General features: G+C 40.5%; 1 protein-coding gene across 1 annotated transcript in view; it reads left to right on the forward strand.

Annotated features, from left to right (window-relative positions):
• Nucleotides 1-824: 824 nt before the first annotated feature.
• Mfsd14a (major facilitator superfamily domain containing 14A) overlaps nt 825-15,213 on the forward strand; it is a 30,255-nt gene continuing 15,866 nt past the window's right edge. The window contains exons 1-2 of the mRNA XM_051185613.1: nt 825-1,075; nt 12,642-12,737. Coding sequence (XP_051041570.1) covers nt 992-1,075; nt 12,642-12,737 — 180 coding nt within the window. The 5' untranslated portion in view covers nt 825-991. The remainder of the gene's footprint in view (nt 1,076-12,641; nt 12,738-15,213) is intronic.

A 15,213-nucleotide genomic window follows, 5' to 3' on the forward strand; every position in this document is an offset into this window, starting at 1 on the left:
ACATCCAGGTTCACCATTTGCACATTTTGCTTCGTCACCTGCTTCCCTTTATCGAACAGTTTGAGGGTAGATAGCATGCATTGTGCTCTTTCATGACCTAACACCGAAGGTATACTTGGGAATAAGGTTTTCAAAATTGCTACAATCAAAATTTTGCCAGGCACACTGTGGCACCTGCCTTTGATCACAGCATAGGAGCAGTCAGGAGGATGTCTGAGTTTGAGGCCAGCCTGGTCTATATAATGAGCCCTGTCTCAATAAATAAATAAATGCATGTGGTAATGCTTTATATTTCATATTCTACTTGTGTCTAGTCAGTTTGTAGTCAAACTGATTTCTTTAAACAAAAGCCTTCGAAGCATGACGTATCTTGTTTAGATTGGCGGAGGTGGTAGTGAGGATAAAATGTCCTGGGAATAGGGGGCTGTGTAAGTAAGCATGACCTAGCTGAGCATCAGATCAACAGCTGAAAAAACAAAACAAAACAAAAACCCCTCTACCTGCTAGGGACCATTCCTGTAAAACTTCCCTTCATTTCTTAGGTGGGGGAGCAGTTGACGCGGTTGCTGGTAAGTCTGGTTAGGGGTTCTGAGAAACTGTCAGATTTGAGCAGGCAATAACTTTTTGAAACTTGAATTCCTTCATCTGCGAAGGAGAAACAGTATACCCGCTGCTCAGCATCTTCCGAAAACAGCATCTAGCTAGCTAGTCAGGGACCTGGCTCCTCCCGACCCCAGGACTCCTCCCTGCGCGCTCTGCCAGTCTTGAGGGGCGTGGCCGCACTGCGGGGGCGTGGCCGCGTCATGGGGGCGGGGCGGGCGACTCAGCCCATCGCACGATGTGACGCGCCGCCGGAGGCAGGCCGGGCCCTCAAGATGGCGGCGTGCGCCCGGAGCGGCTCGGCCCGGCAGTAGTGGCGGGACCGCACTCGCCGCTGGGGCCGCCCGCCCCCTGAGTGGCTGCTGCAGCGCCGGGAGTCGAGGATGGTAAAATGACCCAGGGGAAGAAAAAGAAACGGGCCGCGAACCGCAGTATCATGCTGGCCAAGAAGATCATCATTAAGGACGGAGGCACGGTGAGTCTTGGTTCCGCGCCGCAGGGCGGCCCCGGCGCGGGCCCAGCTCGCTCTTCCCCCTGCTTCCGCCTTCGCCGGCCGGGAGCACCCAGCCGGCCCGCACTGCCGGCGCTGCCGCGGTCTCCACCTGCGGCCTCCGCGGCCTGCCTTCTTCGGAAGCCGCCCGCACCTGCGGCCGGTCGCGGCGTCTCGGGAGCCTGCGGCCTCGGCCCACGTGCACCGGCCGCGGGGGGAGGCGTCGGCCCCTCCGTAGCTCCGCCAGGCCCAGCGCGGCGCGCGGGGAGGCCGGGCAGCGCTGCGCTCCATATGCTGTGGCGGGTGGCCGCCGCCGCCGCGGCCCGCTGGGCCAGGGTACGTGCGTTGTCCCGTCGTGGTCGCCGGGAGCCGGAACGGCGGCTCTGAACCGCCCCGGGCTCGGTGACCCCGTCGCGGGGTGGGCTCGCCTGGGCTCCCGGCGTCGGAAGCCTGACCTTACTACCTGGGGCCTATACATACTCTCCTTTAAAGAAGTCGTCACCTTGTGCTTCAAAATAACAGTCTTTAAATTGTCATGGGGTGAGGATCAGAGAAGACTCTGAAAGGCAGGCGAGCTAGGGATACAAATGTGCCTTTTAGACAGTCGTTATTCGCAGTAAACTTTATGCAGTGTGCAGTGGCTTACCAGAAGTGGATATAGGCTTTGTAATTGGCAAACGAGCGTACACTTTTTGTTGTGCTGAGGTTTCCCTGCTGTTCACACGCTGATCCTTGCCGAGTCCTTTGGTATCACGTTCGGAAACAGAATGGAAAAATAAGATGTGTCTCTTTCCCGTGAAGTTGCAGACATGGTTCCTTTCATCCATTTGTTTGTAATTTAATGGAGCCTCGATCAATGCTAGCAAAGCACTAAAAATGTAAGTAGGCCACCGCTGAGGATTTGCTGAATCCAGTTTGAAATAAATGACAACTTTTCTTCTGACATTTGAGAACATGGCCTAGTCCAACTGCCAAAAATTTAGAAAGCTTGAGACATATGGAAAGATTTCAGAGTGTGTTTGGTTAACTGTCAGATTTATTAGTTGTCATAGCTTTGACATTTATTGACAAAAGAAACCAGATTAAAATATTACTTTGATCTGATGAATTCAGCTTAGCTGTTTTGACCAAGTTGGTAAGAACTATATTGGGAGAAAAGATTACTGTCAGCTGTAAGAAGACAAATTTTGTTTTTTGAGACTGCTTTGTGTAACTTTGGTTGTCCTGGAACTTTGCTCTGTAGACCAGGCTGGCCTCGAATTCAGAGATCTGACTGTCTCAGCGCTGGGAATTAAATGTATGTGCCACAACCGCTAGATGAAAGACAAAATTTTTAACGAAGCACATTTTATGAAACCAGATGATATTTAAGACCAATATTTGCAGAAGACAAGAGTGAAAGATTAAGAAACACACCTTTTTGTTTGTTTGTTTGTTTTGGGTTTCCCTGTATTGCTTTGGAGCCTCCCTTGAACTTGCTTTGTAGACCAGGCTGGCCTCACAGAGATTCACCTGCGTATGCCACCACAGCCTGGCCAAGAAACACACCTTTTAACTTGTAGTTTCATTGCCTGTTTGATGGATTTTTGTTTGGTTTACTCTGTAAAAGTTTTTGTTGTTTTAGTGAGATATTTTTTAGAAGAGATCTTGTGTAGCTCAGAATGACTTCAACTCCCACTTCTGCCTTGCAAGTGATGGCATTATAGGTACCTGCTACCAGGCCTGGCAAGAAGAAGGTCTTGTATTTTGTTTTGTATTTATAAAGATAAGCAAATTTACAGCTTGCTTTAGTGTACAAAATATATTACTTTTCACTAGTAACTAGTACCATAATATCTTAATGGTACACTAGATCAATGATAGATCAATGACAACTTTTAGGCTGAGGTCTTAGAGCATTATCCTTCACCTTGAACTATACAACTATACTTTGTTTTCCTCTCCTTTTTCTTTCTTTTTTTTAAGATTATGTGCAGGGTAGTGTTGGTCCGTGCATTTAATACTATCACTTGGGAAGCAGAGGCAGGTGGATCTCTGTGAGTTCACAAGGCCAGCCTGGTTTACAAAGCAACTTCCAGGACAGCCAGGGTTATACAAAGAAACTCTGTCTCAAAAAACAAACAAAAAGATTATGAGCCTGGTGGTGGCCTTGCACACCTTTCATCCCAGCACCCCTGAGGCAGAAACAGGCGAATCTCTGTGATTCAGGACCCCCCTGAGTGTCGGGACAGCTAGTGCTACTCAAACAGGAAGAAAGAAAAAAAAATTATTAAACTTTTATGTGTATGGGTATTTTTGCCTGAATGTATGTATGTGCTTAACATGCATGCTTGGTGCCTGAAGAGGTCAGAAGAGGGGGTCGTATTCTCTGGAACTTGAGTTACAGATGGTTTTTCACTGCCATCTGAGTGCAGGGAACCGAACATGGGTCCTCTGCAAAGAGCACAAGTGCTCATAATGGTTGAGCCATCTCCAGTTGTTATTCATAAGAATAGTGGTATTGTCTTCAGAGTAAGAGCCTTGCTTTCATCACTGAATCCCATGGGCCTATGTGGGGTGGGTGGGTGTATGTATGTACTCTCATGCGTATGAAAGTTTTAAGATGGCAATGCTTTTCTGCCACCATATGTAAGTTAGATTACTGTTGTGAACATTAAGATTTATTTTTATTTCATGTGTGGGTGTTTTGCCTGCTTGTATGTCTCATCATATGAGTGCAGTGACTTTGGAGACCAGAAGAGGCCATTAGATCCCTTGGAACTGGGGTTATTGTGGTAGTTAGCCACCATGTGGGTGCTAGAAATGAAACCAGGGTCCACTGAAAGAGCTGCTAGAAGGTGATCTTAACCACTGGGTCATCTTTCTAGTCCTCTCCACTCTACCCCACCTCTTTAGTTTTTTTAAGGGGAAAATTAGCTTTTGGTTTTTAGGTTGTGTGTTTTGTTGTGGATTGTTGTTGAGCTGTTGTTACTGACATTACAGTCTCAGCCTTTAAAGGCGTTTACCATTGGATTCATTTAGAGGCAGGTAGATACCTGGGACTATGTGGTCAGTCTGACAATCTTTGAACAGTAGTTGACATAGGTGATCAATGATTGATCTAATTCTTTTTTCTTTTTAGGGTTAATGTTCTAAGTTTATGCAACCAATTTTAATATTGTGGAAACTAAAAGTTGCTACTGATTAGGCAAAAATTAAAGTAGATTTATAGTTATCTATTGAAGAAATTAATCCTTCTGAATGAACTAGGTTAGTTATAACTTACTTGTGCTAGGTATTGAACTTATGACCTCACATGTCCTAGGCAAATGCGCTACCATTAAGTGGCATGCTAATGGTGTGTTACTAATTTCTTTCCCCTTGAAATTGTATTCAGTTTGCACCTTTAAGTAGTGTAGATCAAAGGTCAAGCCACATTAAGTTGTATTGTGGTGTATATGAGTTTTGTTGAGGTTGCTCCAGATAAACTTGGGTTTTCACAAATGCTAGGCAAGTACTCTATGGCCGAGCCTTAGTTTCCATACTTCTCCTTTGATTTTTTTTTTTTTAAGAAGTTAAGTTTACTAAGCTAAGGGAAGATATATTTGACATTTATATTATATATATTAAGGATATATTTACATAAATGTAACATTGCCAAAGATATATGAAATATATATTAATAAACAACGTTTCAACCTATGAATAGAAAGCAAAAGATTATCAGGCAAACAGAAGTAAAATCACTGTTGTTCATGTGGAATGCATTAAGACTATGAAATTATTTTTTATTTAGACATACAACTTTACCTTTCTAAAAGTGTTTATTGCCTTGTATCCATTACCTCTGTTCATTACTGTGGCATTTTCATTCAGTATGTAACGTACTTTGACATATTGCTCCCATACTCCTACCTTCCCTTTTTTGCTATCTCCCAAGTCGTCTTTGGTCCGTTTAATTCTACTTTCATGGAATAAATACATGTGAGAGAAAACATGGCTTGTGTTCCTGAGACTTTTTAATTCACTTAATGTCTCTAGTTGTACCTTTTATTTTTATTTTTTAATGCAAACCTTTTAGTTTTTTTGTTTGTTTGTTTTGTTTTTTGAGATAGGTTTTTCTGTGTACCCCTGGCTGTCCTGAAGCTCTCTTTGTAAATCAAGCTGGCCTCAAACTCAGAGATCCTCCTGCCTCTGCCTCCCCATTGTTAAGATCAAAGGTATACACTACACTGCCTGACCATGTTAGTTGTTCTTTGTTGCTGAAAAGAATTAAAGAGTTTATGTGTGTACATGCCTTGTGTGTGTTTTATCTATCCATTCCTGTTAAGGGCTATCTATCTAGGTTCCCATAACTTACTAATGTGTACAGTGTTTTACGTAAGTATCTGTGATGTGCTGACTTGGGCTTCTCTGGGTAATAACAAGGAGTGGTAGGCCTGGTCTTGTGGTTGATCTGTTTTTAGTGTTTTGAGAAGCTTCTACACTGATGTCCATAGTAGTTGGAGTACCTCCCACTAGCAGTGTATGAGGATTCCCTTTTGGTGGCTTCTTAGCTAGCATTTGTTTTGGTTTGTTCCCTCAATGAGTGTCAGTTTGATTGGGTTGAGATGGAATTTCAGTGTAGTTTAAATTTTAATTTCTCTGCTGATTTAACATGTTTTCCCGTGTTTATTGAACATCATCTTCTGATATTGGCTTTATTTCATTTGCCCAGTTATTGCTTGGGTTATTCGATTTATGTAGTAATCTTTCTTGTCAGACTTGCCAGCCCCCAAATAGTGACACAGAGACTTATTAATTGTGAGAGTTTGGCTTTTAGCTTAGGCTTATTTCAACTAGCTCTTATAACTTAAATTAGCCTATTATATTAATCTACGTTCTGCCACTTGGTGTTACCTCTCTTCCATCTTCCATTTCCTATTTCCTCTCCCTGTCTCACTGCCTCCCCGCCTTTCTTCTTCCCAGAGTTCTCTGTCCAGACATCCTGCCTATTCTTTTCTGCCTAGCTATTGGCCATTCAGCTGTTTATTACACCAGTCACAGCAATACACTTTCATACAATAGACTTTCTATTTATGTTTTTTATTTGTGTATTTTACATGTTACTTACCTGTCATTTGTATAGCTAGCAAGAATTTTCTCCCATTTTCTAGGCTGTGTCCACCAATGCCATACAGAAGTGTCTGGATTTAATGGAATCCCATTTGACAATTTTTTCCCTGTGCTATTGGTATCCTTTTAAGAAAATTCTCACCTCTGTTGACGTGCTTTCCCCCAGTGGGTTCAGTGGTTTAGGTCTCTGATCCATTTTGAATTAATTTTTGTGCAAGGTAAGATCTAGGGATCTAGTTTCATTCTTGTAGATTTGGAAATCCAGCACCATCTGTTAGAAGAGGCACTCCTTTCTCAGTACATGGTTTTTATACATGTTAGAAGTTAGTAGCTGTAACTGTGTGGGTTTGTTTCTGGGCTCTTTCATTTCCATGCTTGTTTTGTGACAATATCATGCTGTTTTTGTTAAATATATATCTGTCATATAATGTGAGATCAGGTATTGTTTTGCCCTAGTATTGGTCTTTCTCATTTGAAGAATGACATTGGAATTTTAATGGGGGTTTCATTGAATATATAGATGGTTTTTTAATAGGATGGTCATTTTCACGGCATAAGTTCTTTTAATCCAAGAACATGAGATGTCATTCTATTTTCTAAGTGTCCACTTAGATTACTTCAGTGTTTTCAAGTTTTTGTTATAGATTTCATTTACTTCTTTAGTTATGTTTACTCCAAGGCATTTATTTTTATGTGTATAGGTATTTTACCTGCATGTATGTCTGTACCACATTCCTGCCTGGTGTCCTCAGAGGTCAGAAGAGAGCATTGGATCTCCTGAGATCAGAGTTCCAAGTGATTGTGAGCTATTATGTGGGTGCTGGAAATTAAATCTGAATCTTCTGTAAGGGGCTAGTAATCTTACTTGCTGATTCATCTCTCTGACCCCTATTTATTTATTTATTTGGAGACAATAGTGAATTGGATTATTTTGTTATCTTTTTCAGAACATTATTATTAGGAAGATTATTAATTTGTATGTTAATGAAAGTATCAACACTAAGGAGCTTTTCTTGTAGGGTCTAATTTAAAGAATTATATAATCTGCAAATAAGAATTTTTGACTTTTTCCTTTTGTATTTGTATCCCTTTTGCTTATATTACTGCATTAGCTAAGACTTTAAGCACTATACTGAAAAAGTGAAGGAAGTAGACACCCTTTTCTTGTTTCTGATTTTAGTAGAAACACTTTTTAAAGTTTTTTCCCTGTTCAGTATTCAAATTTAAGAGTAGGTCTGCTTAAGAACAGCATAAGTAATTGTAGAGGTAATTACTGTATGTTAAATTATGTCTTCATAATCTGTTGGCTGCCATTTCACCAAGGAAAGTAATAATGGCACAGGTGAATTTGTTTTTGAAGGGTCTATATATTGCACTAAAAAATTTAGCTCTAAGTTTTATTGCATATAAAGACATGTTGACCATGTTAAAATTTCTAAGATTAAGAAGTAAAGCTGAGAATGGGGGCATTCATCTAAAATCAGAGCACTCTGAAGGAGAGGGCTGGTCTGGGCTGCACAGCAAATTCCAGGTTAGCTTGGGCTATGTAGAACCTTGTCTTCAAAAGACAGGAAAAGAAAGATGGTTGGATTAAAATTAACTTGTGACATTTCAGAGTACATCCTCTTATTGTTAAATCAATATCGTTTGTAACGTAAATTAACTATAACCCTCCTGTTAAAGGATGTGAGCTACACAGTTATTCAAATGAGTTGAAATTTTATTTTGGCTAGATTTTTAAAGAACACTTGTTATTTATTTAGACTTATTTATGTTTACTATGTGTTTATGTTTATATGCTTACATGTATGTCTGTTTGCTATGTGCTCTGGCACCCTCAGAGGCCAGAGAGGGCACTGGATTCCAGGGAACTGGAGGTATAGAGTTACAGACGGTTGTGAGCCCTTGTGTGGGTTCTGGAAGAGAAGCAGGTGCTCTTAATCTCTGAACCATCTCTCCAGCCCAAGTTGGCTTGTTTTTGTAAGATCTTCATTTTTTTTTTTCTTTTAAACAGGCATGGGATTACACCACTGATAAACTAGATAGTTCTTTGCATTAAATACAATCACTTTCATTGTAGTGAATCCACAAATGAAGTCATTACTCAGCAAGATTAAGGTATCCATTCAAATGTTTGCCCAGTTGTAACGCTACACTTCCTGGTGAACATCTGTACAGTTAGTGTCTGTTAAGGTTTTGTACTTTGACTATCTGTTACATCATTGTTGCTGTTATTTATAGGTGTGTGAGCATGTGTACGGGAGCATGTGCTCATGTGCCACAAGGCTTGGGACACAGTTCTTCCACCTTTCCCTCTCCTCCAGCTTTGTATGAGTCCTGGGGATTGAACTCAGGTCTCGAGGTTTGTTGCAGTGGTTGTTTTTTTACCAGCTGAACTATCTATTTTAATGCCCTTCATTGCCTCAGAAAAAGGAAAAACAAACAAAAATAAATCTGACAATTGAAACTAGAAGAATAGCTTTTTATCCTCTTCTGTGATGCCTGTGTCCCATTGCCTGCATTTAATTGTTTCCTCATCACCTGATATTACTTTCTCTAATTCTCCTTTCTAAGTGGTAAACTATAATGACTTGCTTCCACTATAAACTTGCACATTCCTGGAAGCAAAGAAATGGAACCAACCTAGATATCCAGCTGCAGGTGAAAGGATAAGGAAAATGGGCTACATAGACAAAGTGGATTCTACTGTAGAGAAAAAATGGAATTATGAAATTCACAAGAGAGGAGAAGGATCCAGAAAGCATGTTAAGAGAGATAACCCAAACTCAGGGGAAATGTACGCTTCCCATCATATGCATATATAGCCTGTAATGCGTATATGTATATTTAAAAAATGTATAGTTCTATATAGTAACTTAGGGAGATTGACTTTTTCTCATAGCCCAGACTGACCAGGAGCTTCACTTTGTAGGTGAGGATGACCTTGAACTCCCAGTCCTTTTGGTCTATCAAATGCTGGGATTCTGGAGGTGTACCACTATGCCAGACTACCTTAGAGATTTATTTTTAAAATTTAATGTGGACGTTTTTAGTCCCAGAACTCGGGAGGCAGAAGCAAGAGGATCTATGTGAGTTTGAGGCCAGCCTGGACTACAAAGTGAGTTCCAGGACAGCCAGGACTGTTCCAGGGAGAAGCCCTGTCTCAAAACAAAACAAAAATTAATGTGTATGAATGTTTTGTTTGTATGTGTCTGTGCACCACATGTGTTCCTTGCCCATGGAGGCCAGAGGAGGGTGTTGGATCTCCTGAAATTGAAGTTAGAGACAATTGTTAGCTTTCATGTGGTAGCTCATGGAAATTGCTTGGTTGGAAATGCACAAAATAGTAGTTTCTGTATCCTTTGCAAAATGAAGTGTGCTCATTGAAGCAGAGCACCAGATACCCTCCTCAACCTCTATTCTGGAGGATTGAACCCAGGGCCTCCATTTGAAATAGATATATGGCCTCCTGTATACTTTGTCTCTAGATTACTTGTACTATCTAATGAAGTGTCACTGCTGTCTGTATAATGATTGGCATACTATATTTATTAGGGAATGATGACAGAACGTCTTTCTGCACATGTTCAATGTGAACATTATTTTAGATGAGCAGTTGGGTGGATCTGGATGCAGAATCTCTGGCTATGGAGTACCAGCTGCACTGTCTTTGGTAGGTGTGTGGCAGGCACTCCAGAGCTTATGCTTCAGCTTCAGATGAGTGTATGTGATAGATTAACAGTTTTCTCAGATTATGCATTTTGTTCAAACAAATATCATTAGGAGTACTGCTTACTAATATAATCATGGTATCTGCCAGAAGTTGCAGATTATTGTTGTATAACTTCTTTGTAGCTGCCAGAAGTTTGGATAAAACAAATAGCTTTTCTGAAGTAGTAGTCTGACAAGTACATATATATGACTTAAAGTTTTCAATTATTTAAAAACACAAATTGTCATTATCATGGTTTCAAGTTGGAAGTGTCAGCAAAAATATGACTTAAGGGCTGGGAGTATAGCTCGGTGGTAGAGCACTTGTCTAGTAGCTAAGGCTCCAAAATGAAAAAGCTGGTGCTTTTAGTTAGCTAGGGTGCATCAACATCCCTGAAACTGATTTTGTCTTTTGAAAGCACATGCTGTTTCTTATCCTTCATAGTGGGATGCTTTTCTCAAGCTGTAGAAGCAGTTAAGAGTTCCAGTATGTGAAATATTTTTGGTTAGAGTCTAGTTTTAAAATAATGAATAAGTTGTAATACTAAGACAAGTCCTGAAGTTAGGCTCCATCTTAGACATTAGTGACAGCTTGGATTTAGTTAGCTATTTGTAAATTTTAGTTTTATCTTTCTTAATGAGTTCACTTTGTAGGCATTCCAGTAATATAACACTGTTGCTTAACTAGATGGAATAGCCACACCCTGTCCACTAAGAGTAGAAAGGGGTACATTAGTCCCCTTAATAAACCTTTTCCATTTTGAGACTCCTTTTCTCCTGAGGAATTTTTATGTGACCCTGGATACACAACTATATAAAAGAAATATACAAATTAAACACTTAGTGAAGTTTTTGTTTTCCATAATTAATACAGTACTTTCCTCGGAGAGCAAAAAACATTATAGTTCATGACACAGTTGAGAGTCTGAGTTGAGGTCTGGGGGACAGCGTCATCCAGGGTACTACTGAACTTTTACTGCGCTTACATGGCTGACGGGAAGCTGTGGCCTGCTGACACTACCCAGTGTCGTGAGAGCGTCGTGCTATTTCTCACAAACCCTGGAAAGAAGTCCAAATTTGAAGTCTGGTTTCTTCTGAATGTGTTGCCTTTGTTCTGTTGTAAAGTTGAAAGTAGTCCTCCAACCACAGAAGATGGAAAAAAAAAAAGTTTAAACAGTAAGTTGAGCTATTGTTAATCCAGGACTGTGTGTAGGCTACCCTAAGTCACCTAGCAACCACATGACAGTTGTCAGTAGGGATCAAGTCATAGGTGTTTTATATTATATACTAGCCACTCTGCTATCCACACCTTAGAATACAAAAAGAAAAGGATTTAATTTCTATACCTAAGAAAGTAATATACTGTGGCATTCAGTGAGTTGTTTCAGGGTTTCTCTATGTAGCCCAGGCTGTATTGGCACTTCTCTGTAGACTGTGCTGGCTTTGAACTCACAGAAATCCACCTGCCTCTGCCTCCTCAGTGCTGGTAGTAAAGGTGTGAGCCACCACTACCTGACTACTTTTTTTTTTTTTTTAAGATTTATTTATTTTATTGCCTGTATGCCTGGTACCTGCAGAGCCAGAAAGGGGCATTGGATTTGCTGGAACCAGAGTAACAAATGGTTGTAAGCTGCTATGTTGGTGCTGGGAATGAAACCCAGGTCACTCGGAAGAATAACAAGTGCTGGTTAACGTCTGAGCCATCTCTCCAGTCCCTAGAGTTTTGTTTAACCTGTGCTTATGTTAGCTTGTCTTTATTGTGACAAAATGCCTAAAAACAACTTCATGATTTTTCCTCTCACAGTTTCAAAGGCTTCAGACCATAGCCAATAGTTCTGTTGCGTTGGGGCCTACATGATTAAGCAGAACATCAGAGCTGGGCTTATGTGGTAAAGTAGAACAGTTCACCTTAGGGTTACAGGAGGCAGAGAGAAGACAGACAGGAAGGGGCTAGTGTTTAGTTTCCTCAACCAAGTCCCACTTCCTCATTGGCTTGTTCCCTATGGACCCATCAATGTTCTAACATGATAATGATGAAGCTGGCTCTTTCATGAATGGTCTCCTCTCTGTATGACTGCCAACTGTGGACCAGTTCTTCAGTCCATGAGCCTTTCAGGGACTAATCCAAATGTATACCTAACCCTGCTCACCTCTCTCTAAGTTACCCATAAGCCAATGGATACAATGAGATTTGTCTTTTCTAGACTGTGAACTTTGAGAACTGGGAGTGTCTTGCTTTTATTATAGTCATAGAACTTCTGCATATATATACACTGATGTTTGCTGAAAAAAAAATGAGATCTTACATGAATTGGTTCCCAGCCATGGTCCTTCAACACTCCTTCTCCAGATTTCAGGTTCCTCTGATTTCATGCATGGAATGGGGGAGTAGGTCCTTAAATTCTGTGGATGTGGAAGATACGTATACTGTTTTAATGGTGACTCTTTGTGACGGCATCAAGAGCAGTGCAACATTTCGGCCTGTACAAAATCCAAACACTTTCCATACTTTTGCATAAGGCTGTAAAATACATTTGAAAGCCTCAGCAGTGGAATATGTTTGTTTGCATACAAATCCTCATATGAAAATTAAAGTTGAAGAGTCCAAACAGCAGTTTAGACTAGCTACCCCCATGTTAGGTAGTGCATGCTTGTATGTTCTTAGTGTTGACTCTCATTATCATTGTTAGTTATTCATGAGTTTACTATTGCTCTTTTAACTTTTGAATATAATGTCTTTCTACAGCCTCAAGGAATAGGATCCCCTAGTGTTTATCATGCAGTTATTGTCATCTTTTTGGAGTTTTTTGCTTGGGGACTACTGACAGCACCCACATTGGTGGTAAGTAAGCTTCAATGTACAACACTTTTTCAACGGCAGAAAAGATGGCCTGTTTTCCTTTCCATGGTTAGCCAATGCTAATGGGTCCTTTCTCCAGAAGTGGCCTATACTTAGTGCTTTAGCTGCATCTTCCAACCTTTACAAATTCCTTAGCTGGGGTGGTGGCTCAGGTGTATGAATGGGCCTGCCTTTGGATGTGTCCAAGCAGAGGATTAATCACCACTATTGGGTGGAGAGGAGGGATCTTTACACTGATAGGTTAGGGAACCTGAAATTTAGGGCCCATTTTTACTCAACATAATTATTTTGAGATAAATTGTATAACTTTTTTCCTGACAAGTTTTTTTTTTTTTTTCCATTTGACCTCAAGATCTAAAAAGACTAAATGTGCTATTACCTACCTTTTCCCTAGATTTGGAATCATAGAAGACTGATTGACTGAACCAGTGAGCTAGGTGATGGTTAATTTCCTCCTGTCAGTGCAGGAAAAGGAAATAGAATGAGATTCCCATCTATAGAGGAGTCAGTATCTTGAAAGGAATAATTAGTTTAAGTGTGTAACTTACAGAATCTCAGAGTAGAATTTTTTTTTAATATTGGACATATGGTTGTTTTACCTAATTATATATATGCACCACATGCATGCCTGATACCTGTGGAGGTATTAGATTACTGGAAGTGGGTTTACAGATGGTTGTGAGTCACCATGTGGGTACTGGGAATCTATTCAGGGTCCCCTAGAAGAGCAGCCTGTGAATGCTGTTAACCACTAAGTCATCTCTCCAGTCTGCTAGAAGAGAACAGTTTTCTTTCATGTGTGCTGTTCACAAGCTTGATCATTGTATACTCGGGAGGTTTCAAAGATTGTTCATGGAAAAATATAAATGATCATATGAAGAGACTACAAGAGTCTAAAAATGTTTGCAGTCCATATTTGGCAGATTTATCAACACCTACGTAACAGTTGCTTTTTGTGTATAAATATTGATGTTTCATGCTGTTACTTTGAATACACAGGCCATAGTCATCATCACATAATTGGCTTTTGTTGATAATAAACTGTCATTTATTTAAAGTTAGAATAGTTCTCTCAGTAATGTACTTAATAGAGTTATAAGATGCCAGTTTGGGGGCTGGAGAGATGGCTCATTGGTTAAGAACACTAGCTTGTCTTCCAGAGGTCCTGAGTTCAATTCCCAGCAACCATGTGGTGGCTCACAACCAACTGTAATAAGATCTGATGCCCTCTTCTGACCTGCAGGGATACATGCAGATAGAAATCTGTATACATAATAAATAAATACATCTTAAGAAAAAAAGAAAAGGATGCCAATTTGGTACATTTTTATTAAGATTAAAAAATATAACTAATTTACCTAAATGTATCATTAGTTCTTCACACAAGCTAGGTAAGTGCTCTGCCACTATTCCCAGTCCTGTTAATGTGTTTTTTAAGGCCTAATGTATAACATGTTGAGGACTTTTCACAGAATCCCTGCTTTGGTTCCTCAAATCTTTATTGTAGGGCTCAGTGGTTAAGAAAACTTGCTCCTCATCCACAGGACCCTAGTTTGGTTCCTAGCACCTATGTTGGCCAGTTCAAAACCACCTGCAGTGCCAGCTTCAAGGGACCCAACATTCCCTTCTGGCCTCCATAGATACCCCCAAGCATGTGACAAACACATACACATAAATAAAAATTGGTAAAAAAAAAAAAAAGAAAAAGATACCTCAAGCTAGCATTCCTTTCTTCCCTTCCTCCTCCCTCTCCCTTCCTCCCTCTCTATTTCCCTTCCCCTCCCTCCTTCCTTTGCTTCCATACTGGGTATTGGCGTAGGGTCTCATACACGTTAATCAAGTGCCCTCCAGTTGTTACTTTGCTGTTTTGAAGCCAGATAATTATTATCCCCAACAAATAAGAGAGCTGCCTACATGTAGAAGGTTGCATAGCAGCGTTGCTGACTTAGTATATGCTGGTAATATCTGCTCTCCTACTCCTCTCTAAGTTGTGATGAAACAAAAAACTCCTTGGTTGGGAACTACTGGTTCGAAATATTGAATATTTAAAAACAAACACAATTTTTCTATCAGTGAGCTTCTTTAATTTACATTTTACTTGTTTTTGTCATCTTTAATTTCATCCTTCTATCCCTCTACCAGGTGTCAAACCTAGGGCCTTATGCATGCTTGGCAAGGACTCTACCATGGAGCTATACTCCAGTCTTCTTCTAAGTTTCTTGTTTTTATGAGTATGCTTTCTGAGATTGGCAAAAAAAAAAAAAAAAAAAAAAAAAAAGAACTAAAGGAAAGGGAAGATTTCTAGTTCTTGCAAGATGTAAGGGGTACATGCAGTAGTGTTTCCTCCCCTCATGGCCATTCCCTGTTGTCTTTACAGGGGGGCAGCAGTAAGTGGAAGGAGTCTTGGCTTCTGGGTTAAGTGAGAGCTCAGTCGTTCCATCTCTAAGATTCCACAGCA

This window comes from Phodopus roborovskii, unplaced genomic scaffold, assembly GCF_943737965.1.
Source record: "Phodopus roborovskii unplaced genomic scaffold, PHOROB, whole genome shotgun sequence".
Classification (NCBI taxonomy): Eukaryota; Metazoa; Chordata; class Mammalia; order Rodentia; family Cricetidae; genus Phodopus; species Phodopus roborovskii.